Here is a 26,945-nt window from a genome sequence, read left to right on the forward strand (position 1 = left end):
AGTCAAGCAGTTGAGACCAAAAGAGTATCTCCTCTCTGAGCTTTTTATAATGATCATTTTCACTTCCATGGTGGTGGCGTTCCTTTTCTTTGGCACACTGGAAGAGTTTAATGAGGTGCAAAAAAAAATTAAAATCCAAACCTACATGGCCCTGTGTGAAAAAGTAATTGCCCCACCCCCACCTACCACCCCCCCCTTAAAACAAAACTGAGATTAATTGTGATCTATGAGTCTGGAAAAGGTTATAAAGCCATTTCTAAAGCATTGGGACTCCAGCCAACCACGGTGAGAGCCATTATCCACAAATGGCGAAAACATGGAACTGTGGTGAACCTTCCCAGGAGTGGCCGGCCAACTAAAATTACTCCACGAGCGCAGCAATGACTCATCCAAGAGGTCACAACAGACCCCACAACAACATCCAAAGAACTGCAGGCCTCACTTGCCTCAGTTGAGGTCAGTGTTCATGACTCCACCATATGAAAGACACTGGTCAAAAATGGACTGCATGGCAGAGTTCCAAGATGAAAACAACTGTTGAACAAAAAGAACATTAAGGCTCGTCTCAATTTTGTCAGAAAACATCTTGATGATCCCGCAAGACCTTTGGGAAAATACTCTATGGTCTGATGAGACAGAAGTCGAACTTTCTGGAAGGTGTGTGCCCCATTACATCTGGCGTAACGTAATGCCGCAGAAAAAAGAAAAAGCATAAGACCATTATACCAACAGTAAAATATGGTGGTGGTAGTGTGATGGTCTGGGACTGTTTTGCTGCTTCAGGACCTGGAAGACTTGCTGTGACAAATGGAACCATGAACTCTGCTGTCTGTTTGTGACCTCAAGCTGAAACCAACTTGGGTTCTGCAGCAGGAGAATGATCCGAAACACACCAGCAAGTCCACCTCTGAGTGGCTGAAGAAAAACAAAATGAAGACTTTGGAGTGGCCTAGTCAAAGTCCTGACCTGAATCCTATTGAGATGCTGTGGCATGACCTTAAAACGGCGGGTGATGCTTCAAAACCCTCCAATGTGGCTGAATTACAACAATTCTGCAAAGATGAGTGGGCCAAAATTCCTCCACGGCGCTGTAAGAGACTCATTGCAAGTTATCGCAAACGCTTGATTGCAGTTGTTGCTGCTAAGGGTGGCCCATCCAGTTACTAGGTTTAGGGGACAATCGCTTTTTCACACAGGGCCATGTAGGTTTGGATTTTTATTTTTTTTTCTCCCTTGATAATAAAACTGCATTTTGTGTTCAGTTGTGTTGTCATTGACTAATACTATTTAAATTTGTTTGATGATCTGAAACATTTAAGTGTGACAAACAAAATCAGGACAGGGACAAACACTTGAAACAGTACACTTTAACAGTGATAATGTGACTGCAATTATAACACTATCAAAAACCTTCATACAAGTACTGTAGTATAGTGATAAGTAAAATAGTAATTTATTTACTTTAGTTGGTCAACAAGATATTTGTTATTAAGCTAAAATAGTGAAGGTCTCCATGAACAATTTAAAAGATACAGTGTACAGTAGCCTGTATTGTTACAGTAAAATCACAATTATTTTGATAATAACAATAGAACAAAGAATATTTTACCATTTGTATTCTGAACAATACAAGTTGCCAACCATTTATAGTTTTCTTCAAATTCATCACGTGACGTCTCATGTGTACCAGGCAACGTTTGTGTGGATTTAATGGTTAAAATATAACTTAGATAATGGACATTTGGAATGACAGAGCAAAAATAATTTGGAGGAGTTGCTGAGTTGAAAAAACATGACATATCTTCACCGAGGTCAGGGCTGTGCAGCACAATGAGCAACTTGAAATTGAGGTTTAAAAGCTTGACAGTGGATGGAAACATATTGCATTCCAGTTCAAGTCTCACTGTTCCAAATTAATTAAAAACATTAAACGAAACATTAAACTCCATGAATCGCATTAAGTAAAAGCCTACCAGCTGCTGCAGCAAAGATTCCATGTGGTCCTTTAGTGGCACTGAACTCTTCAGAGACACATGTGGCCTGAACAGACACTGTTAAATACCTCGGGCTGCTTATCATTAACTTCTTACACTTTCTGACTGGAGAAAGCACAAATATGCCTGAGTCACGTATGTGTTCTGATGCAATCTTCCATGAAGTCTTTGTAATTATCTTAAATCGTCCACTATTCATTTGTTTCAAGTGGTGAATAAAGAACTTTAACCAGGTTGTTTTTTTGTTTCTCAATGTGTTTGTGTCCTATGAAGGCCAACCCTCACAACCTCAGTCTATCTCAGTTACTGTACCTAGGATTGATAATTTACAATGAATAGTGTTCTTACTCTCCTGTAAAAGCTATCTACGAACTATTTTAAATTCTACTATATCGCATATTTAAGTTGTATTATTAAAAAACAGGATACTGAGCACAGGATGTGAACATTAGTCATTTCAGTGACACAAGAAGGGGTAGGGTTGAATAAGCTCTGCTTCTTCCTATTCCTTTTTAGACATGTCGACTTGTGTAAATGTACACATGTGAGGTACTTCAATATTGCATGCATGTTCAAAATAAACAAAACCATTGCCATTGTGCTGATGGTGGGAAATAATCATTGGAACCGATTGAAAATAAATCGACCGTGCATGTAAACTGTAGGAAATTACCAATAATTTCATGCCATAACAACAAAATAAGGGGTATAGCTTGGTTAGTTTATTTGGAACATCACGTGGTTAAATTTGTCCAATTCAACATGTCTGAAAAGGACCAGGAAGAAGGAGATTGTATTCCATCCTACCCCACTTATTTATGTATTCACACCATTAACATTTTGACAGCTATAATATTTTGTTTGTCGTTTAAATTTTGTTCACAAGAAGAGAACGTTTTGAAAACGGGTGTAGTATAACATGGCACATTGGCACAATGACAATTTTATTAACTTCATTGTAAAATAACGCTATTCAGCCAAAAAAGTTAACACCCTTTTTTAACATAAAGATTGTCATTTGTAGTTGTGGCCGGCAGGGGGAAGTAAGCAAAAAATTGGCTTGTTATTAACACATGTCTTACCTCTTTTTTTTGTCCTCTTTGACTGACACTCCGGCGGAAACAACACATTCTGGTGTTTCCCGTAGTCATCGTTGGCTAGCATAATACCTACCGTCTCCGCTACCTGTCCTCACACAGGAAGCTCTATTTATCTTCACTCCTTGCCCCCTTTTGACGAAACATGCCGTTAGAGAATCTCGAAGAAGAGGGTCTGCCTAAGAACCCCGACCTGAGGATAGCGCAGCTAAAGTTTTTGCTCACAATGGACGGTCACCGACAAGATGCTAAAGTGAAGACGGAGCTCATGGACGCTATCAAAGCGAACAGTGAGTTAGCATATCAATACGTTATGCTGACATTTACGAATCAAAATTTGACACGTACACATACAAGCATTATGTATTTGTATGTTGTCTAAGTGCTTCAACAAGCGTGGACAAAAAAGTAAGGTTGCTACAGCGGTTTGCTAATTCATGCTAACAGCACGAACATAACCGATTATTACTATACTGTGTAAGCTTGATTGATGAGTTGAATATAAAATAATGTGAAGTTTTGTAACGCAATCACAAAATGACCAAATGACGTTTGGTCATTTGGTCAATCGCGTCAATCGTCGTTGTTCCACCACAATTAGAAGTGAATTGTGTGTGTTTTTACCAATGTTGTTGAGTGATGCATGTTGTTGTTTCATAGACATGGCCCCCTACTATGAAAGCTTGTGCAAGGACCTCAAGTGGCAGCTGGACGGTGACCTGGTCAGCAAAATGAAGAAGGCAAACGAGGAGGAGCTGAAGAGGCTTGACGACGTGTTGGAGGATGCTGAGAAGAACCTCGGAGAGAGTGAGATCAGAGATGCTATGATGGCCAAAGCGGAATATCTGATCAGGATCGGCGATAAGGTAAATACCTCATCGACACAGAGCGTCAATTCATCAGGCGTAGCGTGAGGTACACCAGCACAGATCAGCGGTGGTGGGCAGGGGCAGTTGCTCCAAACACAGAGATGATCCAAAACCAAATGCAACTGTAAAATGCTGAAAAACAAATACAACAGTGACGTACATGCTTCAGGATTTAAAACAAATGCTGCAAATGCCAAAAACACACTAACCTCAAAAAACAACTGCATGAAAGAAATGCTGCAAGTTCACGGAACAAATCAGAGGTTTGTGGGGTACCAAGAGAGCCAGACCTGGGGGATGTCAGTCTTTAAAGACATGAATAGGATGAAGACAGTTGGCAGACTTTCAATGAGGCGGAATGAAAAGGTACATTTTTCTTTGTCTTTGTTAAACACTTGGCTGTAATCTGATTATAGTGCAACCGATTTACATAGCTAACGTTAGCATCAGAATAAGACCATGTTTTTAACAAAGAGATATAGAAAATGTGCTTTTTAATTCCATCACTTTAGAAGTATCTGTATACAATAATCCCTCGTTTATCATGGTTAATTGGTTCTAGGCTCGACCACAATAAGTTAATTTCCACAAAGTACAATTCCTGATTTATAAATGGAATATTTTCGTAGTTATGGCATAGAAAACCTGTTTACAATCGAGGGACAACTGCAACTGAATGCTAATAACAGTATTGTTAAATATATTTTAGTATATTTGCACACAAATAACAATGCATAATTAAAAATAATATCTTCCAATATAATAGCAGTCATAATTAGATATATTATATTCAGACCTTTCACATAATTGACGCATGTTGCCCTATTTACATTTTCATTTCAAAATATAATTTGCATACCTTTTGTTTCCACCAAACATTGAGTTTCATGTGTTTAAGCATGTATTCTTGATCGGCACAATGTCTGATTATAACTCTTAAAATATGTCGTTTTCTTTTATTGTGAAAATGTCTTGGATGGGAATGAAATAACGAATGACATGTTGATATCTAAATGTGCACACTTGTATCTGTACTTTCACTAGTTGTGTGTGCCCACACATTTAGAAAAAAAATCTTGTTATACCTTGTGCTTCCACAGGAGGGCGCCTTAACAGCGTTCAGGAAGACCTATGACAAAACCGTGGCTCTGGGTCATCGACTAGACATCGTCTTCTACCTATTGAGGATCGGCCTCTTCTACATGGACAGTGACCTCATCACACGCAACTCGGAGAAAGCCAAGAGGTAATGACACTCCTGTCAAGGTTTTTTTCTTTTGTTCTATTTTTAAAAAATACATATCATATCTCCTCTCTTGCAGTCTCATTGAAGAAGGGGGGGACTGGGACAGGAGGAATCGACTGAAAGTCTACCAGGGTCTGTACTGCGTGGCCATCAGGGATTTCAAGCAAGCCGCCGAGCTCTTTCTCGACACGGTCTCCACCTTCACGTCCTACGAGCTCATGGATTACAAGACATTTGTCACCTACACGGTCTACGTGTGCATGATTGCCCTCAAACGGCCTGACCTTCGGGAGAAGGTACAGTAGGAGGAGACAATGGCTCTGCTTGCAAGATCGTCGCTGTACAACTACTACTAGTACATTCTACATATGACAGTAATGCTTGTTTCAGGTAATAAAAGGAGCCGAGATCCTGGAGGTGCTGCACAGCCTGCCTGCGGTCCGTCAGTATCTTTTCTCCCTCTACGAGTGTCGTTACTCTGTCTTCTTCCAGTCTCTGGGTGAGGATCATTTCAAGCCTCTCTATGGCTATCTCCAAGTCTGTTTGCATCCTTTTCGCTCTGGTACATGCTCCAGCTCACCTGTGTTTATCATTGGTTCCGCAGCCACAGTGGAGCAGGAGATGAAGAAGGACTGGCTCTTTGCCCCACACTACCGCTATTATGTAAGAGAGATGAGGATCCAAGCCTACAGCCAGCTCCTGGAGTCCTACCGCTCTCTCACACTGGGTTACATGGCCGAGGCTTTTGGCGTCAGCACAGAGTTCATCGACCAGTAAGTGCTCCTACACGTGAAGCGTATACCATATGTATGACGGTATAGCGTAGTGCTGGGCATATCATGGTTAATTGGTTGCAGAAGCAACTGTGATAAGTGAATTTCAGTGAAGTAGGCTTCCTTGTTTATAAATCAAGTATTTTGTAGTTAAAGCATAGAACATTTTTTCCAACCTTCTAAAGGCAGTTTTTAACAATATTAAAGCCCTCTAGACATGGAATAACACCCCTATAGTCACATTTACATTTGTACTACCTGATGCAGTAGACAAGACTCATACACACATACCCCTATCCTACAGTTTTACATTTGATACTCTTACTACACTGTTATATAGTAATACTTACACACTTGTACATTATAATTACACACACAACCACTAACCTGTGAAATATTGCAACTTGTTTGATGATTATCCTGCTGCGATGTTAGATGTGCGTTAGTGCTGCCAAGTCTCGCGAGAGAAGCAAGTGAGTAGCTCTCTGAAAACAAACCCAAAACAACAGTGAACTTGGAAATTTGACTGTGGTTGGTACCTCAATGGAGGGATGTCACAAATGATGGATGTTTTGGTCATCTTTGCCACCTTTTGCAATAGAAGTGCACTGATTTGTAGTGCTTGATGTACTGTGTATACTTGTGGCTCCCTGCAACAGGTGTGCAGGTTTTATATCAAAACAGACTTGTCTTTACAACATCATTGGTCATTTGTCTCAGGGAGCTGTCCCGATTCATCGCTGCAGGACGTCTCCACTGTAAAATTGATAAAGTGAACGAGATCGTGGAAACAAACAGGTAACATTCATCAGACTCGAGTACTGCTCGGCAATAACTCAAAGAATATAAATGGTATTCCTTCCCTTTTCGTCTGCCAGACCTGATAGCAAAAACTGGCAGTACCAGGAGACCATTAAGAAGGGGGACTTGCTGCTCAACAGAGTCCAGAAGTTGTCAAGAGTTATCAACATGTAAACATGGGATTATGTCAGCAAGGTGGATTCTTCCATGGTTTTCTTACACCCAGTAGTTTGACAAATTCAATTGTGTACATAATAAAATGTTTGACTGTTGACGCTGTTGTTTTTGAAATATGAGGAAGGAGGCAGAGACACTTTCTTCATATAAATAGTATAAATTATTTTATTTACACAAACTTGTTACAAAACAAATATACTATACAATCTTTTTTTCTTTAAATATTACTTCTAACTTATGTTTTTGTTCATGAATTACATAGCAGCCAATACATAAAAGTCTAGCTGAAAATGATTTGATGTTCAAGGAAAAAAAACAATTACAGGCTTTTTTTTTGTCATATGAAGGTTTGAGTTCTCCTCCCAGACATTAGCTGTATTCTTTTACGTTCACATTCCAAGTCTATGGTTCTATTGAGAAAAACATCCTCACAATAATTCACCTTCAGTTGAGATGTCTGTCAGTGGAGTTCCAAGGTAAACAAAGGATAAGATTGAATGTTGTGATGTACAACTCCCAGTAAACCAGAGGAGGCTTCAGCCACACGCACACACACACACTGATGACAGGAAATGTTAGCGTCTTGTCCGTCTCGTAAAAACACACACAATACTACATGTTCTGATACTGGGCAGCTGACAAGCTCATGTTTTTACCACATTTAGGGTTCATAGGCAGATTCGAATGCAACACTTTGAACATTCAAGTAAGGTAAAAAAAAAAAAAAAAAACACTGTCCTCAAACAGTCAGGGTGAAACGAATTCAGGCACTTTCTTAATTTGATATTTCTTTTAAAAAGCTGTGGGCTCAAATGACTTGTTTGGCAATGACAATGCAGATGACTGCTTTAGTCCCATCAGCCTTCAAAAACAAGCATGAAACGTGTCTTAAGGTAAAGTGTATGACTTGCGGGTCCATTGAGACAAAGCCTGTGGGACAGTAGACCATCACGGGCCGATTGGGTCACACAGGTACATTAGCTGTGTTGATTCATAGGCAACATAATATGTGTCGTAAAAGCACAGGTGATTTGAGACCTTGAAAAGTGATAAAGGTATTCGCTGTCAACAGAAACATGCTACAGTGGAAAAACACTTCACCGCTGTCCCTTAAGTCCATGATTCACGAGAGGCTTCTGCTTCTATACATATATATCTCCATGTATTGCATTATATAGACTTGGCAGTGAAACACTTCATCAAATTCTGGCTTTTTAAATAAATAAGGACTCTTTTTAAAACGGTACCCAAAAATGTATGCATGTACAAAAAATGCCTGTGCAAAAATACACATTTGATTTATGTACAATTCGTTAACAAAATACGTCTTCTCAAATAGGGGTAAGTTCATAACTTTAAATAGATAAGCTACAAGGGGAAAAAAAGCTAAAGTTGTGTGTTTCCACTCTTAACTGACATCAGTGGAGGTGTGGCCAAATATTGGAATATGTCCTTTGAAGCCATCTGCATGAATCTCGCACCACCAAGCCAACTTGAAGCTGATCTACCGAGTGCAGCGTATTGCCCGACTTAAGACTCCATTTTGACTCAAGGAATTCAAAGTACAATGCTGGCCTTCTATCGACCCAAGCCGAGCAAATCAAAGTCCAGGGGTTTCGGGTCCCGCTAAACACACAACAGGGACAAAACACCCACTGAAGACAGCTGACGTGCATAAAGTTTGCTCCAGTTAAGACGTACCATACCTGATTCCCTAAGCAGGGGGAGGAAAAAAAAACATTACAATTCACATAGGTCCACAGACAGCTGTGGATCTCCCACAGTAATTGTGATATTTAACAGAGAAAAGATTGTGGCAATAACACGATTTGCACAGATTCTGGATATCCACCACAGGCAATGCACCTTCAACCACTTCACCAGCCCAACCTCCACTTAAAAGTTGGGAAAACACACCAAGTAGTTGGCAAAGCAGCTTACGGCTCGCTTAGTGAGCACACAAGCATTACCTGTGGAGAGAAGTTATTTAGTGCTGTTCACAGTTGGGGAGCAGGTCTTACTGTGGCTATCATTCTGCACACTGAAAAGATTCTGAAATTCTAGCTGTCTCATCTGACAAAAGACTCAAACAAGAGGGTCAGGTCAGGTGACCCTTTCGCATTTGAAAGCGCAACCATCCTCAACCACATCTACAAAGACTCTTTGTAGTTCAGTGTAAAAGCTTGTAAGAAAAATCATAAAAAGGTAACACTTGCATAATGCTTCAGGGGAATCAAAAAAAAAAAAAACCACGTACAGGGTTGTCCCTAGCGGCCCTTCTCTAGCTACCGCATGTAGCCCCCCCAAAAGGAGTGAGCAGAGAGTCCGACTGATGAAGCGTGAAAAAAAGCGATTCCGTGTCTTTTAAGGTGGTGCACCACGTTTGCTGCTCCTCCTGCTCTCCTTTCAAGGCTTCTGAGATCAGGCGGGGGGTGAAATTAAGTCGGAAATTCCAGTAGTCCAGCAGATTCTGACATGAGAAAAATACTCAGCACAGACTCACTTTCTCTCTCTCTCTCTCACTGTCACACGCACACACACACACGGAAGAGATCGGCTTGTTGTCTCCCCACTTGCTCAGCATCCTGACAGCCTGTGGCCACAGAGCACACACCCGCCCCTCCCTGGAAACAAACTGTGCCCCCGGAGACCCATGGCTGTCGCTCTCCTTCCTCTTGCGCTGGGCTCATCTGGAAGACCTCACGGAATACTGGGATGAGTAGAAGTTTGTGCCTGGCTCATATATGACCCCCCCCCCCCACCACAGAGCCAGAGCTCCACATGTGACGTATCCCTTTTGAGCACCGCTGCGCCCCACCCCTCCAACAGACATGGCTTTGGGAGAAATAGTACGGACATTTGACTTCACTGGCGGTCCAGATCATCTCCACCCTGAGGATTGTGGGAAACTGAGAGTAATGTGGATTTTCATCAAAGAAGGCCTCATACGGTCCAGAGGGGAGTGCTCCAGACTATTCCCCGTCCTCGTGCCGCCTCCAAACACTCTGCAGGCGGACACCGCTGTCAGGGACGAGCCTTTGGCTGCATGAAAGGTACAAAAGCAAAGATGTCATTTTGTGTGAGCTGAATCCATGGCAATATTAAAGTGGTCTCTACAGAATATTACAGTGGTACCTCGCTTTTCACACAACGCACTTTTCATATGATTTGGTTTTCAACAAAAACATTTGCCCATTTTCATATACCGTCTCAGTTATCCTATGGCCAAACATTGCACGTAACAAGCTAGTCCGTTTGCACAGAGGCTCAAGAAATACTGTAACTCATCACAAAGTACAAAGGCATCTCTCCCCTTTTCGCCAACAACAGTCTTCAATAAAGGTAAAAGTGATGTTTAATATGTATTTTGCGTTATCTACATGCCAAATTATAAATATGCTCTATAAAATGTTTTTTGTTAATATTTTTGGGTGTCTAAAACAGATTAAATGGATTTACATTATTTGTATGGGGGAAAAAAATATTTCACGAAAGGTTTTCCTTTTCAAACAGATGACAAATGAAAGCTGAGCTACACTATATTTGGTTATATGGTCACAAAACAATACATGGTTATAAATATTATGTAAATATGCGCTATAGTGACTTTTGTAATCCTAAATGGTAACTTGTTTAGCGCTTTGATTGCCTTGTAGGCGGACACTGCTGGCACATTTTCCTACTGATGATGCAGCATCAGGAGCAACAGGGGGCTCAGTATCTTGCCCAAGGACACTTCAACACGATCTGAAGGATTGAAGCCACAACCTTCAGGTTGGGAGACGACCACTCTACCACCTGAGCCATGCCGCCTGCCTCGTCTATTTCACAATTTGTTTTTCCCACTGGATATATAAATGATCCATTCCAGGGTCAAACTCAGGGTCAATGTCACTTAATAACCTCTTGTCAACTGTCATACATTGTAAAACTAAATATTAACACATAAAAACAACATTAACTATGATAGAAGTGAGAATGATAATGTAATAATGTTAGTATTTCACATTCAGTTTCAAAGTTTACAGATAACCAAAGTAGTTGATATTATTCAATAATTCACAATTCAATTCAGTATGGCAAAAAAGAAAATTACACATAATTCCTCAATAGTTGTGTACATATTGCTGTGTACCCGAGTAGTATGTCGGTCAAAATAGCTACGTGGCGTTCATTAGACACACAGTATCCCATTCATGTATTACGTCCAGTTAGCATTTGCTATCAAACATTAGATATACAAGAAATGAAAATGATTATGCAAAAGACAATGCAGCCGAAGTCAAGGCAACATATTAAAAAGCTTTCAGCAATGGGCGCATTTTCCAGTTAATCATGAAATAATAGTTTAACAGACAGAAGTGTAGAAAACACCCATTTCTATAGTGGAGTTCAGGACGCAACGCAAAGCCATCAAACAATTCACTTTTTTTCTACATTAACTAGCCGCTACAAAGGAAGGGATAACTTTTGTTATAGATCTAGGCATCTTTGTTAAGTTAGTTTATCCATACTCAGAACAATAAAGATGACAGTTGCATCTCTGCGTGTAGCTTGAGATGTCTGTTCACCGCTTAATCTTTGCGCACCAGCGAATCAGGAGGGGAGTTTAATGTCAGCTGACTCATGTCATATGACATCTACAAAGTGACATTTGTGTGATTGACTGGTAGCTCGCGATCGACCGAATGGGCACCCCTGCTTTAGACAAATTCTGAATTGTGTGACCACAGGTGGATTTGACTTTAGATGCTCTACAGCTCATGTGTCAAAACTCGTAGCATGGAGGCCAGAGACACTGCAGGTTTTCTCTCCAACCAGTTTCTCCAGCAGGTGATTCAACTGATGAGCTCCTTCCCTTAAATCGAAGGAGGTGTTGATCATTAAAATCACCTGCTTGAGTGAACGGCTGGAAAGAAAAGCTGCAGCGTCTCGGCCCTTCATGGCATGAGTTTGACACCCCTGCTCTACAGTATGCCTCAAATCAGTTTTGGGCTTGAAGACGTTTTTTTTTTTCAAAATTAACATCAAATATGTTAGAGTTCTTTATACTTTTATACATTTATCATCCACTAAGACAAATACAATACACCAGGTGTGTCACATACAAGCACATTTCCGCAGCACACAACCCACCTGATGTAAATGGGAGTTGTTGGGCATCCCCGGCGTCCCTGGAACGCTCCGCCCATGTTTCCCATGAATGTTGTTAATGGCAGGTGACTTGGTCACCTTGTGTCTACCCGGTCCAGGACCCCCACCTTCACCGATTCCCCCTCCTCCACCGCCGCTATTAACACCGCTGGCGGCAGGAGAGCTTTTGCGTTTTTTGCTCTCCAGGCGCCCATCCGAGGAGTGGTGGCTGAAGCTGGTGTGGTGCTCCGCTGAGGACTGGTGGTGGACGAAAGGCCCCAGAGAGAGGGTGGAGTCGCTGCTGTTCATCACCACACTCATGCGCTTGATGGACTCTGCAGAACTGCCTGAAGGAGGACCTCGCGCTGGCGGGCCCGAGGAGCTGCCCGCCGATCCTCTGGAAAGCTCAGCCTTGAGGTTGAGGGAGTTTGTGCGCACGCTGGGGCCACAGTTGAGGCCTACACTGTGGACTCCACTATGGGAGGAAGATAACGATGAGGATGAGGATGAAGAACCTAGTGAGCTGTGGTGGTAAGTGCTCCCTGAGCTGCCGACATTTGCACAGTTCTTCTTGAAAGACGATGAGGGAAAATAGTTGGCATTAGGGAGTTCGGAGGAGCTATGGGACGATGAGAGGATAGAGCTATTCTTCCTCTTCTTTCCCGAGCTGAAGCTGGTGCTGCTACTGTGACTGTTTGCTCCAATGCTACCCCCACCCACTGGAGTGGGGATGACAGGTGTGGAGGAGCCAGTGGAGGTCTCCTTGGGCCTGAAGGACAATGACTTTGTAGTGCTGCTGCCAGAGGGACGGGACTTAAGCGCCCGGCCTGAGGCGAGAGAAGGAGCTAAAGGAGAAGTGGAGGAGGACAAATGGGCTGAAGGCATCTGCGGCGACGAAGACACTTGTCGGGCCTGCGTGGTGCCGTAGGCCGGGTGCTCAGACCCTCCTTGCGGAGAGCTGCGGGCATTTAAGGTGGTCCCATAGGGGAGCAGAGGCTTGCCCTCGTACGATTGGCTATAGGGGGTCTGGGTCAAGGTGGAGGGTGGGCCCAGGAAGCCTGAAGAAGGGGTGCTACTATGGGAATTTGTGCTTGTCTTATGGGTAGGTGCAAAAGAGGAGCTGTTCTCCAAGGCCAAGGGGATTTTCCTGTGGAAAGAATATTCAGGATTTAGCATCTGAAACAAACTTTGAACAGTGCTGCACTTCACATATAGGAGATATAAAAATGACGATCGAATTAGCAATTTGTTGCTGTAAAGGCGCATGAAACTCCCTGAAGTTGTAAGGGAACATTTCACATGTAATCCTATATAACCTACACTACATACAACCAACTGTGTAAAACTCTACTGTATACTCTAAACCAGCGATTCTACGCTGGTGGGTCAGAACCCAAAAGTGGTTCACGGATTCTTCCTGGGTGAGCAACAAAAAATTACGTAAAAGTACATAATATACAGCAGATGTTTTTTTTGTATTATTTTGAAGTAAAATAGAGAATAGTTTCAATCACTGCACAGTTATAGTTGGAATATCTGCTTTTGTGGTTATCTCCAATTTTTATAATCTTTTGTTGTTTTTATTATTCGTTTTATTATAGTTTTAATCCATTGCAACTTTCAATTATTTATGTATGTATGTATGTATGTATGTATGTATGTATGTATGTTAAATTTCTATAATTTCTATGCATGCAGTTAAGTTCCTCGTCATTTCCGGAATACAGTGCCTTAATAAATGCCTCTAAAATGCACTTTGGACAAGTAATTATGTGTATTAACGTTTAAAAACATTATGTCTATTTAAAAAAAAAAAAAAAAAAATCCCAATTCAATAAAAGTGGGTCGCAACTTAATGACCATTGGCCAATGGGGTAAACGTGGGTCCCAGGTCGAGACTATTTGAGAACCCCTGTTCTAAACCATGCTTATTCAAACTTGTGGACAAGATCCGTGAATACAACATTACACGTTATAAATGTTGTCACTGTGACACATGCAACTTAATTTAACATTTACATTTTTAACCAAATGTTGGTGATGGACCAACATTTGGTAAAAAATGTAAACAAAACCTAAAATGCTGACCATAAAATGACATGGCAGATTATCAGTGGGCACTTACTTCCACATATGAGAGTTGACATGCTTGTCCAACATTGTGGAGAGGGCAAATCGCATTTTGTCCCATCGCCTGTCGAAGGAGTAACAGCCTCTCCCAAACAGTCGACTTCCAAACTTACAGTACTAAAAACAAGATGGGGCATCACTTGTTTTATTCAACTGTTTGGTATCAACAATTGTCTAAGTCTGAACAATGTGTAATAGTTATTTAGTGGAACGTATAATAGTCGAGGACACTTACAGCTACCGGTCGAGGGTGATAACCTGAATATTGACAGTGCAGTTTGTCAGCACTCTCCTCACGCTCATCATTCTCTCCCTCGTCACTGGAGGCTCGAGAAAACCCATCGGGAGCACTTTGGGATTGGTGCGGGGACTCGTGGACTACTGCAGGGTCTAAGGGGGTAACAGCCCCGTGTGTGTTGTTTAGTCTGTGAGATAAAAAGAGCGCCAAGTGATTCTCAAGTTATTACACTGTGACAATACAAATTATATCATACACTGTTGCTCAGTAATGACATGCCATAGTCTAGTGACACTAAATGCGTAAAAGAAACAAGAAAACTTCATCAAGAGATCATTACTGACCGTGGAAGACCAGGGCTATGAAATTTTGGTTTGTTGGATGGCTGAATCTTGGTGGCTTCTGGGGTGGGTCCGTTGCCATGAGCCACCGGGTGGACATCATAAGAAGGGGGGAGATGAAGGGAGGGGTGTGGGTCCCTGAGAGGGGGGGTTTGCTGGGAATGGGTTTGGTGGTGTTCTCTCTCTCTCTCCCTCTCCCGCTCCTTTGTTCTGTTCTTGTGCTCTGCCAGCAATGTGTCAAAGCGTTTCCTCCGCCCTGGCACTGCCCTCCGCTGGCTCAAGGAATGTGTCTGGCAAAAGACAGGTCAAAGGTAAGAATTTTTGCCTGAGAAAAACACCTGCTCAGATTCCAGTTTTAACATGGATTGATGGCTTGGATATAACATTGTGCAATGCAGTTGCACCAATTGCACCATTTTCTAAAAAGGTGAGGTAATATACAGTTGTGGAGAGAAGGTTTACATACACCAATCATGACCATAAATGTTATATTTCAATTATGGGCCCTTAATTTATATGAACCATTCTGAGCTACCAAGAATGCCAAGAATATACAGTATATACTGTATAATATATCAAATACTGAGCATGAATAATGCAAGTAGCTTGTTGATGGCAAAAAAAGTGTGGTTGAGGTGAAACTTGCTAAGGAACGTTTAACCAAATATTAGTGGGGTTGTATGTATGTATGTATTTGAGTCTGCGCCTAAGGGCTCAAAAGTCAATGGCATTAATATCTATGATAAGCGTATGTAAACCTCTGACAGCTACTGTATATTTGGCATCCAAACATACTTCACATCACTGTGAATATTAAAAAGTAATACAGCCGTCCCTCGCTTATCGCTGTTAATTGGTTCCAGACCAAAGTGAATTTCTGTGAAGTAGGATTCAATATTAATAAATTTAATATTTCTGTAGTTGGAGCACAGAAAACCTGTCTGACTTTCTAAATATATTTTTTTATCATTATTAGAGCCCTGCAGACATGAAATAACACCCCTATAGTTAACTTTACACTCCTATTATTCTTTGTTTACACCGCATTCCTAAAGCGCAGGCTACGGGATCACTGCAGGGATACAAGAGACGGCCACGGTTTTCTGCATAGCATGCTAGCGAGCTAACAAGTTAGTCTCCAATTTGTTTATTCTAAAGTTTAAAAAGGGTTTCAAACAGAGTAAGGAAGAAAGACAATGTAAAAAGGCAAAAAAAAATTGCCAATTCCACATGGAATGGAAGGAAAACTTTTTTTCACTCAATCATGTCGGACATGTAGTGTTAAGGTAATGTAATGTCATGTCTTATCAATGTTTTGTGTCATTACTGACACCTAATGACCAGAATACTACATGTGACTTGTCTTTCAATATTTTATGACTAATAAGGGGCCGTTGTCAACCACAAAACAGCCATCACTTATTAATAAATTTTTAAAAAACCACAATAGAGTAAGGGAGCAATGTAGCGAGTTACGACTGTACTACATGAGCTACAGTACTAAGAAAATATCGCAGAGAAGCAAGATCCTGGTTACCTTGCATGTTAGGGATCTTGTGCAGGGTTTCCGTGCTGTCACATCCATAACGCCACAGTGTATGTCTGGATTGAACTCACGTTCTGATCAGGAGTAAAAACATTCAATTATATTAAATTACATACACAGTGGGAAGAAAATCATTTATGATAACATTTTATTTTAGGGGGCAGAAAAAAACCAAAAATAAATATGCTGAGTGGAAGATTATTCAACTATGTACTTTAACCAAACAATTTATATACCGTATTGAACAGTTTAGTTTAGGAAGTCCACCATTCCCACACCCCAGCTCACCTGTCAATTTCTTGTTAAGGTGGCGTCTGCTACTAGCACTGCTGCTGCTGTTTTCCTGCTTTTTGTCCGATATAGACAGGTGGCCTTTGCCATTAGGGATTTGTCCTGGGGTCGGTAAGGGAGGCTTTGGTATGGAGGGACAGTTAAGGCCTGGTTTAAGGGCTGAGGATGAGGAGGTGGTGATGGTGGTGGTGGTAGTGTTGGAGCTCACAGTGGTGCTAGAGGAAGATGTTGAGGAGGATGAAGTGGTTGGGGGGGCAGAGGGAGCCTGCACCAGCTTAGCTGACGAGTCCACATTCAGAAGCATCTTCTCCACCTTGACAGCCGGTGTGAGGCTGGAAGAGAAGGTTACAGAAATGAAGAGGGCAGCAAGGAGGAAGCTGAGAGTTAGAAACAAAGAGCCGGTTAGAAACGCATGGTAAGAGACAAATGTGCACATATGGGTGGAGCTGGAGGGACAAAACATAAGTCTCATGATCCATAATTCAAAAAGACAGGTTGAGAAACAAACCGTTTAGGTGTGTTGTGATATACTGTATATGACATATCTACAACACACAAGTTTGTACATTATACTGCACACACAAAGGACAAGTACTGGTCATGGGTTTAACACAGCTTGCTGACACAAAACGCAAATTGAACCTAACCTGTGTCAACAGTCTATCCTTGGTGTCTTTGAAACTCTGCTGAATATACTCCACAATAACAGACATTGGTCATATTTCAAATACGTAAAACTCTAACATAAAGCAAATTAGCAAACAACCTAAAAACAACAAAACAAAAAACTACACCAGGAGCACTGGCGGCCTGTCAATGAACACGCTCCATGACTATTACTAATATATAATTAATATATAATACTACTACTTGACACTTCCAAACAGACATTTGGACCAAATATTCTAATATTTTTTGCTGGCCCACCACTTGATAATGTTAACCCAAAGTGCACAATATGCATAATACAAATACAGCATTGGTAAAGATATTAAAAAACATATAGAGTACATCTAGCACAACAAAATTCTGTCAGAGGTGAGTGACACTTACATCTTGTCTGGCTGGAGCATCCTGAAGGGAGGAAAGGAAATGCCGGGCAGTTTCTCTTTGGCTGGTTTTAGTAGTTTGGGATTGGAGGAGGATGATGAGGATGTTACAGAGGAAGATAAGGTAGATCCTGCAGTAGAGGTTCGACCAAAGATCCCACCACTTGTTAGTCCAGCAACAGACCCTGGTCCCAGTCCGGGCCCGAGACCACTGTTACTACTCCTGTTCCTTCCCGACAAAGGGAAAGGTGAGTTGGAGGCCGACTTGATGGGCGAATTATGTCTTCTCTCTGGAAGAAAAGCACATAGCAGTCTGGTATGAAAGACCATCTTAGAAGTTTAAACAAACCATCCAATTCATACTATGCCCTTCCAAATGGAATAATTTCAGATGGTAAATCTCAATCTCTCATGATCTCAGCTTAGCTAACACCTAAGGACTAATTCAGGGTGGACTTTGCCTTTTTTTTGGCTACACTTGTTCGAGAAAATGGGCCCCTGTTGAAATCTAAATCGGACGAGACCTTAGCGTACCGCATGGAAGTTCAGTTCAGCGAGCATCAAATGAATAACTCTGCCCAAGTGTTTGGTTTTTATGGCTTTCTTGCAATACTTATTTCAGAAGATGGATGACCCATAACAAGGGGTGTTGGGAAGAAGAGAAGAACTGGAGGTTACATGAATTAAGCAAACTCACATTTAAAGCAACAAGACTCCAGTATTAACCACACTTATTTGGTATAAAAGTTAGGAATGTACCAATCCACTTTTTTTCACTTCCGATCTGATACCCAAATTTGGCAATGTGGCAATGCTGATACAATTCCAATAACGGAGCTTTGTTTGTTATAATATGCAACCACACCAAAAGTATATCAGCAAATGTAACTAGAATAATATCAGCAAAAGTAGCTCCTCACATGCAGCGCCACACACATGAGCGTCAGCCAAACATGTTCACAGTTTCAGATAGTCAGACAACACAGAACTCTTATCATCACACAAAGCTTCTGTAAACTTCCATATACATTTTACGTTATAAACTCCTCTCTTCCAGCAAGTACGATATTGTAGCGACCTGAGAGTTTTGTGTAGTGTAGATGTCCGACTGTTTTGCGTGGGCATGAACGCATCAGGTGGATCGTTTGTGTGTGTGTGCGTGCGGTGCGTTTGAGGAGGGCGGCTGCGGTGCATGTGTGGCGACAATTACGTTCGCTGCTGATATTGGCTAAGTTTGCTGATATTCTTCTAAGGCAGAATTGGCCACGTTTCCGTCAGTCTACCCCAGGGCAGCTGTGGCTACAGATGTAGGTAAAGCCTAGGTCACAACCGGACGTACAATCTTTTGGCCATGCGATTTTTGGCGTTCCCCAAATCGCTGTGTTTTTTGTTTGTGGAGAACGTCGTCGTAGTGACTATGAAGGAGTAAGATCTCAGCACGCATGGAGGGCGTACGACATAACGTGCAATGGCTGCACTAATAATGTATGTGGCGCACAACAGACATAGGAGTCCACAAGTGCGACGTACAAAAAGATTTGACATTTTGCCCAAACCTGACACCAGAAAAACGTACGAAAGACACATGTTGGCCGTACGGAAGACGCACGATGACATACGTGTGTAAGTTTGTCTTGCAACCTGAAAAATGCATAAGAGTTTATTTGACATGACAAAGAATCTCTGCGGCCAGTCTGCTGCCAGTCTACGGTGCTTCTGCTGGTTCTCAACGAAGGCGGTCACATATTTCCCCTCTCCTCACTTTTATCTTCCCTGCTTTGCGTCTCATGTCTCGTTTTAGTCCTGTCTTATACTTCAAGAGACTCTCTCTGCACTGCTCTCCAAGTCTAAATCACGGAATTGATCAACTGCTCTCTCCATGCAACTGGCAAGATCTTCTCGACGAGAATCTCCGATTCAGGGGAACTTGTCTGCCCTGACGGAACGTTCACCGCCGGTTGATGGACAGTTGGGGGAAGTGGAAGGTCACGCACCTAGCGATTCTTTTTTCCATCGAGGACATCAATGACGTCTACCTATTTGGAACTATGATAAGAGTTCTGTTGCTGATTGTATTATGCACTGCCCTGGTGTATTGCAGAATTCCTAAGACGGACGCAGCAGTTCAACGTGCCCTAACAGGTGCCCATCATGATTGATATTGATATGATAATGGTAGTGGTTTATTTCATCTTGGACATGCACACAAGTTACACTGGAGCACACCACTTCCTGAAACGTCCACCCCGCTCCCAAAGCAGTCACAAGCCGTCCGTGCAGTCGTCAGCTACCACTGCACACTGCATAGTCGAGATCCACGCATCCCCACGGGGGTGGATCTCGCCCTGTTTGACAGAGCGGGATCTATCAAAAATAGTTGGCTTCTGGTGAGAGTAAACTGGACAACTGATACTGCTGCTGAGATCTTCAGAGATTCACACAGCTGATCCTCTCACTTTAAGGCAAACAGAACTAAGGAGAACCATGGAAACCTGCCGGCCTGGTTAGCAAACTAACATGCTGGGCTCATTGTATGGACTAGTTAGGAACTGGGCTGAAGACCAAAATTTCATTCTCAGCAGGTGTGCTACACACAAGCTTGTCAAGGGCAAACAAACACACATGCACGCACACTGTTTGGGTGCTTAAAAGAAACATGTTGTAATTTGACCTTTGACCTCATTTTACCGCTAAGCTAAGCTAGGTAGACTAGTTTACCAAACCCTCTAAGCTACACAAAAGATATCTTGGAGAACTCTATGCTCCCTGTAACCACGTGGAAACAGTGTGAGGAAGACTCCTTTTTATTCAGGCATGACTTTGGCAGAATCCCTATTCTACCCCTTACCTTAACCCTTACACCTGAGTTTTGCTTGTTCAAGAGAATCAAGTGGTGTCCCAATTCTCCTTAAATCAATGGGTGAGGTTAGTGCTAAGGGGTTTACAGCCCTAGAAACCAAGTGTGGTCGTGGACCAGACTTGAAATGAAGGGGTATGCTTAAGTTTACGCACATACAGTACATCACACAAGCAGCAGCCGAAAGCAGCATATAAATGTAAGTAATTAAGCATAATTATTGATTTTCACAGTAACATCACTCACGTTTTATTAGATATTCAATCATTTGACACTCCACATAAATAGTCACCAAGTTATGAATTGTTGGTTGTCAGAGTTATAACTAGCTGGCTAACACCGATATCTAACTTCAATGATTAGATAGCGACTATTTAGCCTGTTAATTGTAAGTTGTAGTTGTCGCTAGTGAGGGGAATCTACATTACTGAAATGTACTGTGACATTGCCATTTTATATTAGCTATCTCATCACTCATGTAATGCAGCACATCGTAGTGAGGTCTGTTTGCTTGTCCACTAACAATTCTCATGGTGAGATAGCTTTATTGTATTAAGCATACATTATCAATGGTCAGGAAGTGAGCAAAATGCTATTCTGGACCTTTTTTTTTTTTTATACAAAAAATGCTCGATAAGGTTAATACATTTGTTGACGTTCATAGTTTGTTACATTATTATTATATTTAATGCAGTTTCTACTTTTATATATGTTACAGTGCTGGTTGGAAGCTGTTATTTATTAGAGTTGTTTGTTGTTTTGCAATAAATGTCACAGTTTGTAAAAATGTGTTTCTTTCATTTAAAAAAAAAAATAAAAGGTGTTCTGAGGTAGACTATATAACGTTTCCCTATTTCGTATTGGCTTCTTCAGACCTCACAAATGTTATGGTTAACAATCGTTAAAAACGTTCCAAAGACACTCGGCAGAGTGGTGACAAGAAACCTCTGTGAACACATTCAACATCATGGCCATATCTTTCTCTTGAAATGAAGTAATAAAAAAAAAAAAACATCAGAACACTGAGAACTCATGTCCACCACAAACTATCCACCTACTTTGCAACAGCAGAATAAATGCATTTCTTTCACTCCTGCTCCTGCCACCCACCCCTCTATTTCAGCTGCCTTGTTCTATCCCGGTCACAGCCAGCGCACACAAACCTCCCAGGAAACTACATTAACTTGACTCTATTCAGCATGTTTATTGTATTCAGCATACAGTATGGAAGTGAGCTAAATAAACATGTAAACAACATGGCCGTATGTGAACAGCACACCAGATTATCAAAGTTTTTCAACTTTTGGAATCTCACATTGTCCCATCTATTTTTTTTTTGTTTTGTTTTTTTAATCTCACTCTTTTTGTTTTTAGCACACTACTAAATGCATATGTGTCATTCCTGCAGGAGATGCTGAGCCAACTGAAGTCAGTCCTCTGCTACACCACAGAGCACTCCAGGAGCATTCAAAAGCTGCAATCCCAGGATGGAAAAGTCAAATGCAAAAAAGGCCATCAAAATGCCATTCTGGACTTTTTTTTTATTTTTACAAAAAATACTTGATAAGGTTTATACGTTAGTTGCTGTTCATAGTTTGTTACATTGTTATGTTTCATACATTTTGTACTTTTAGAATTGTTGTTAGAGTGCTGGTTGTAAGATGTTATTTATTAGAGTTGTTTTGCAATAAATGTCAGTTTGTGAAAATGTGTTTCTTTTATTTCAAAAAAGGTGTTGTGGGGTAGGCTATATAACATTGAAATAATGTCGAAATGTGTGCACCTTACCTTATGGTAGGAAATATTCATTATGAACAATTCAATTGTCTTATCTGCCGATGTCAGAGGGGGATGACGTAATGACAATCAAGTGGTGTCCCATTACTTTGTGGATTCTTCGGACCTCACAAATGTTATGGTTAAAAACTTCCTAAAGACCACTCCACAGAGTGGTGACAAGAAACCTCTGTGAACACATTCAACATCATGGCCATATCCTTCTCTTGAAATGAAGTAATAAAAAAAACATCAGGACACTGAGAATGTCATGTCCACCACAAACTATTCACCAACTTTGCAAAAGCAGAATAAATGCATTTCTTCTACTCCTGCTCCTGCCACCCACCCCTCTATTTCAGCTGCCTTGTTCTATCCTGGTCACAGCCAGCGCACACAAATTTCCCAGGAAACTACACACACTCAAGTCTTTCTATAAGCAAAGAACAAATACTGAGACAAAAACAGCCACAGCCAAAGACAACAAAAGAACAGAATTCTTCATATCCTCTTTCACACGGCCAAAGAGTTGGCTCAGTGTTAAGGGGAATCCTTGGTTACGGAAGAAAACAATGCAATGTTCGAGTAATGGCATGGACTGGCTTCGGTCAAACATGTATGCAACTCAGTAGTAAAAAGTACTAAATCAAAATAGAGCAATCATGGAATCAGGGTTCAAGATCATGCCAAGTGTTCTTACAAAGCCATGGAAACATGAGAAGGCAGACTGATGATCTGTGAACTGTTGAGATCACAGCCTTTAGCCAAAGGTAATGCCAACCACGGTCTTACTAGTGCTTATGATGCTGTTTTTTTGCTTAGTTATTTACAGCTACAGCAATTTGAAATAAATTGATTAACACGATAGGAATATACCGTAAAGTCCAGACTATAAGTTGCTAGTTTTTCCACACGCTTTGAGCTCTTCATCTTAAACAATGATACAATTAATGTATGGCTAAAGGAACTACAGTTCCCATGATGCTTACATTGTAGAGTCAGGAAGTAGTTAATTGTAATCATGGAGTGCATGCTAATGTCACGTTTTGAAGTCTTATGCAGCAATTGTGTTTTGATCTGACAAATCTTAAGTAAGTTTGATCAAGTGTAGAATTACTACAGCTTCTGCTTATACCGTGGCAGCTGCTGAAAAAAAGCGTCTCACATGTCAATACCGGGGCATCAAGTGGAGGTACGATTGCAAGGTTTATAGTGTGTCTTTCTGTGTAAATATCCCATGTTGCAACATGGACTCCTGCGGCTTATAGACAAATGCGGCTTATATACAGAATGTTTAGGTCTTTATATGTATATGCAATTTTTTTTCTCTTTAAATTTGGTGGGTGTGGCTTATTTTCAGGTGTGCTCAATAGTCCGGAATTTAAGTATAAGTAATGTCCCATTATGATAATGACTTCTTCCCTTGAGTTTATTTTGACTCAGTCTTTTCTCAAGAATATACTGAAATAACTGCACAAACTATATAACAACTGCAATATTATAATTATGACATGTATTTTCTTGTTGTACCTATCTTAAAAGGCTTTCTGCTTTGACGCAAACTTTCAGACAATCGTTATGCATGAAACGTATTCCCAAAAGTAACAAAAAAATATACCGATAAGTCGCTGCGTACTCTTCGCCAAAACATGCATCTCATAGTTTCATATTCTTATTTAAAACAGAGACACAGTCACATTGATAGAGTGAGACTATGTTAGAGGACAGAAAATGGCTCATTTTTGCACAGGTGCCAGTGATAGAGAAGGGCAGTTCAAATCATGTGCTATGATACCTCCCTCTTGTGGCTGAGCATAAACTGTGGCTGCAAAATGCCATTTCCTAATTGCAGTAGTTAAAAATCAAGTGTAAGGTTAAAAAAACAAAAAACAAACAAACAAACAAAAAAAAAACATTATCGTTCCCTAAGCACACATTGTCATGGTGTCATCATGTACACTCTAATGTGTGGAGAAATACTGTTGTTTCTAAAACAGAAACAATAAATGGAGACATTACTATCATTATGTATGAATTTGTGTGTGTATTCAAAACTATTTTTAATCATTTATTTACATTAAGAAATTGAGAAATAATCAATGCTTTATGCCTTAAATGCTCAGATCAAATCAATAACGCCGTATTAATAGTACTTGCACTTTTTCAGTCAACATTAACAAATAAACTTATAGGGATTATTGATCAAAATCAGAAGTACTGCAGCGATATTAAATCGATATGCAACTCAAGATATAGTGCATGCTTTGTGTCAATACACTCAAAATAAAGTGGCAGCTTTACAAACTTTTAGGGATATAGGATGAAGACATACACATGCGTATGGACCTGGATATCTGACACATGATGGTTAAAAAAATATGACTTCCGCAAACATTTTGGATTACAGTCGTCTGTTGCTACTTCGTGGTTCGAATTTTGGGGCTTCACTCTATCACGGTCTTTCAAAACAATCAATAAATTATCACTGTTTCGTGGTTGACTATGGCCTGTTTTTAGCTTTTAAAAAATGCATATTTAATCAAATTTTACATATTTCATGGCCTAAATTAAGCATTTTCAAGTATAAAAATTGCTAAATGAACTAAAATACAAATAAAAGGCATTCAGAAGATGTGATATGTAGAGTAATATCTGTGACTTGGTGTGTGCACCTTTCAGGGACAGGGTCTAGGAAGATGTGTCGCATCAGCTAGCTAGATTTGACTGTGTTAGCTGAGTGTTAGCAGTGTGGAGAGCAGTGTCTTTGGTGGAGAGTGCAGTGAGTGGTGTGAGTTGTAGCCGACAGCAGCTCCTGTGTGAATGTTCACTGCATATGTGCTCTCCATTTGTCAATAAAACGACTGCAGTGCATCGTGAGTCACTCCTTAACCACGAACAGCAGCATTACAGTAGTATTCTACACTGGTCACGAGGTGTCAGTAACATTACATTGATGAGACAATAGCCACCGCAGGAAGTACGCTGTCGATGCTAAAGTATGAGTCTTATTTATGTTTAAGATGTCTGATTTTCTATTATTATGTCTACTATAATGGCTAATATGAGTGACTATGGGGTGTTATTTCATATCTACAGGGCTCTAATAATAATTAAAAAAAAAACAATTTATAAAGTCGTAAGCAGGTTTTTTTATGCTCTAACTACAAAAACAATCAATTTATAAATAAGGAATCCTACTATATGTAAATTCAATTATCACGTTCGGGTCTGGAAACAATTATCAAGGAATTACTGTTACTGTTCCTTGTCGGAGGAAGAACCTGACCGATGATTATCAATTCAAGACAATTGTGGTATCTGCGTTGTAATGGTATAAACTAGGGATGTCCGATATTGGCTTTTTTGGCGATGACCAATATACCGATTTTGTCCACCTCTCAATTCCCGACTCCAATATCAACAGATACCGATATGTGTAATATCGCATATCTTTTTTTTTTGTAAAATTGTTGTAAAGTAACAATACTTTTAAATGAGTACAGTTGTTTTGTTGGCTACTCCACCCATCTCTGAGTAAATAATTAATGTATTACATATTTTATATAAGAATACATTTGTGTTTGTTGTGTCTTGATTTATGTTATTTTTGGAAAGATTTAATTTATTTTTAATTAAAGGGGTATGGTTAAAAATACCTGAATTTGCTGATTACTATTTTGATTGATAACTTTCATGTTCTTATTTTATATTCTTATTTTATTGCATTAAAACTACTTGTTAAAAATACTACATAAACGTGTATATATACTGCATGTGGTTTTTCGGCACTACTTTGTGCTCGATAGCTGATGTTGACTGTTTGGTATCAATAAAGTTCTAATCTTAGCCATATGAGAAGATCAAATACATTGTTTTTGGTGCCTAACTGTTTCCCAAGTATATTAATGCGTGTGTGAATGTATAAATGATAGGCATTAACTTACATTTCTTTCTAGAAAGGCGCTTTATGAAAGTAAGTACATTTACTTGTATTCACTTACAGCGCAGCCTTGGCACATCCAATATGGCGGCGACGTTGACGTAAGTCTCAGCTCTCGATGCGGCGTCTGCGTATATGGTTTTGACAGCAGTTTCCCAACGTGCTTTGCTGTACTGTTGTTGTAAATGCCTGCTAAGTTACATGTTTAGAGCTCACATCGTTGACTATTTTACATTATTCGTTGGTAGTGTCTTGTCTGTTGTTATCTACCTATTACGTTGCTGTGTGATTTTTTTTTTACCTCTTTCTTTAAAGACACCATGAGTAAGAATGGTATGTGGAATGGTAAACACCTCAAGCACTTAAAGCATCCACCTCTTAATGTACATATTGACAAACCCAACTGAGCATTCTGAGCTGTGTTTTGTGCGTTAAAGAAGCAGTACATCACTGTATCAAATATTAACAGAGGATTTGGATTCATGCATGTGGGCACAAACACATGCACACGTACAACAGAGGGATAAGTAAATAAAGTCTGTGGTGCCTCCTCTCAGGTTTCTGTGTTAAAGGAAAACTGCACTTTTTTTGGAATTTGGCCCATCAACCACAATCCTTATGTGAGACATGAACACATATGTCTCTCTGTTCTGTGTGTTCTAAAGATATAAAAAAGGCTAAGAAGAC

The 26,945-nt window shown here is 40.5% G+C and overlaps 2 protein-coding genes across 3 annotated transcripts in view; one reads left to right on the forward strand and one right to left on the reverse strand.

The window, feature by feature from the left end:
* Positions 1–3,088: 3,088 nt before the first annotated feature.
* psmd6 (proteasome 26S subunit, non-ATPase 6) lies at positions 3,089–7,052 on the forward strand. The gene is made up of 8 exons (XM_054784920.1): positions 3,089–3,381; positions 3,752–3,957; positions 5,061–5,206; positions 5,283–5,502; positions 5,597–5,705; positions 5,811–5,979; positions 6,700–6,777; positions 6,858–7,052. The coding sequence occupies exons 1-8, from the start codon at positions 3,237–3,239 to the stop codon at positions 6,952–6,954; spliced, it is 1,170 nt and encodes a 389-aa protein (XP_054640895.1). The 5' UTR covers positions 3,089–3,236; the 3' UTR covers positions 6,955–7,052.
* LOC129186551 (ataxin-7) overlaps positions 6,899–26,945 on the reverse strand; it is a 35,335-nt gene continuing 15,288 nt past the window's right edge. For both annotated transcript variants that reach the window (XM_054784918.1, XM_054784919.1), the window contains 8 exons: positions 17,690–17,975; positions 16,634–16,968; positions 16,337–16,419; positions 14,803–15,089; positions 14,456–14,645; positions 14,216–14,337; positions 12,094–13,237; positions 6,899–9,999 (listed from right to left, as the gene is read on the reverse strand). In XM_054784918.1, the coding sequence (XP_054640893.1) occupies positions 9,982–9,999; positions 12,094–13,237; positions 14,216–14,337; positions 14,456–14,645; positions 14,803–15,089; positions 16,337–16,419; positions 16,634–16,968; positions 17,690–17,975 (2,465 nt within the window). In that variant the 3' untranslated portion in view covers positions 6,899–9,981. The remainder of the gene's footprint in view (positions 10,000–12,093; positions 13,238–14,215; positions 14,338–14,455; positions 14,646–14,802; positions 15,090–16,336; positions 16,420–16,633; positions 16,969–17,689; positions 17,976–26,945) is intronic.

Source organism: Dunckerocampus dactyliophorus, chromosome 8 (genome assembly GCF_027744805.1).
Source record: "Dunckerocampus dactyliophorus isolate RoL2022-P2 chromosome 8, RoL_Ddac_1.1, whole genome shotgun sequence".
NCBI classification, from domain to species: Eukaryota; Metazoa; Chordata; class Actinopteri; order Syngnathiformes; family Syngnathidae; genus Dunckerocampus; species Dunckerocampus dactyliophorus.

Coding starts and splice junctions, on each gene's coding strand:
- psmd6 (XM_054784920.1), top strand. CDS start 3,237: ATGCCGTTAGAGAATCTCGAAGAAGAGGGTCTGCCTAAGAACCCCGAC. Junction 5,207..5,282: donor AACTCGGAGAAAGCCAAGAG/GTAATGACACTC, acceptor CCTCTCTTGCAG/TCTCATTGAAGAAGGGGGGG. Junction 5,706..5,810: donor TGTCTTCTTCCAGTCTCTGG/GTGAGGATCATT, acceptor TTGGTTCCGCAG/CCACAGTGGAGCAGGAGATG.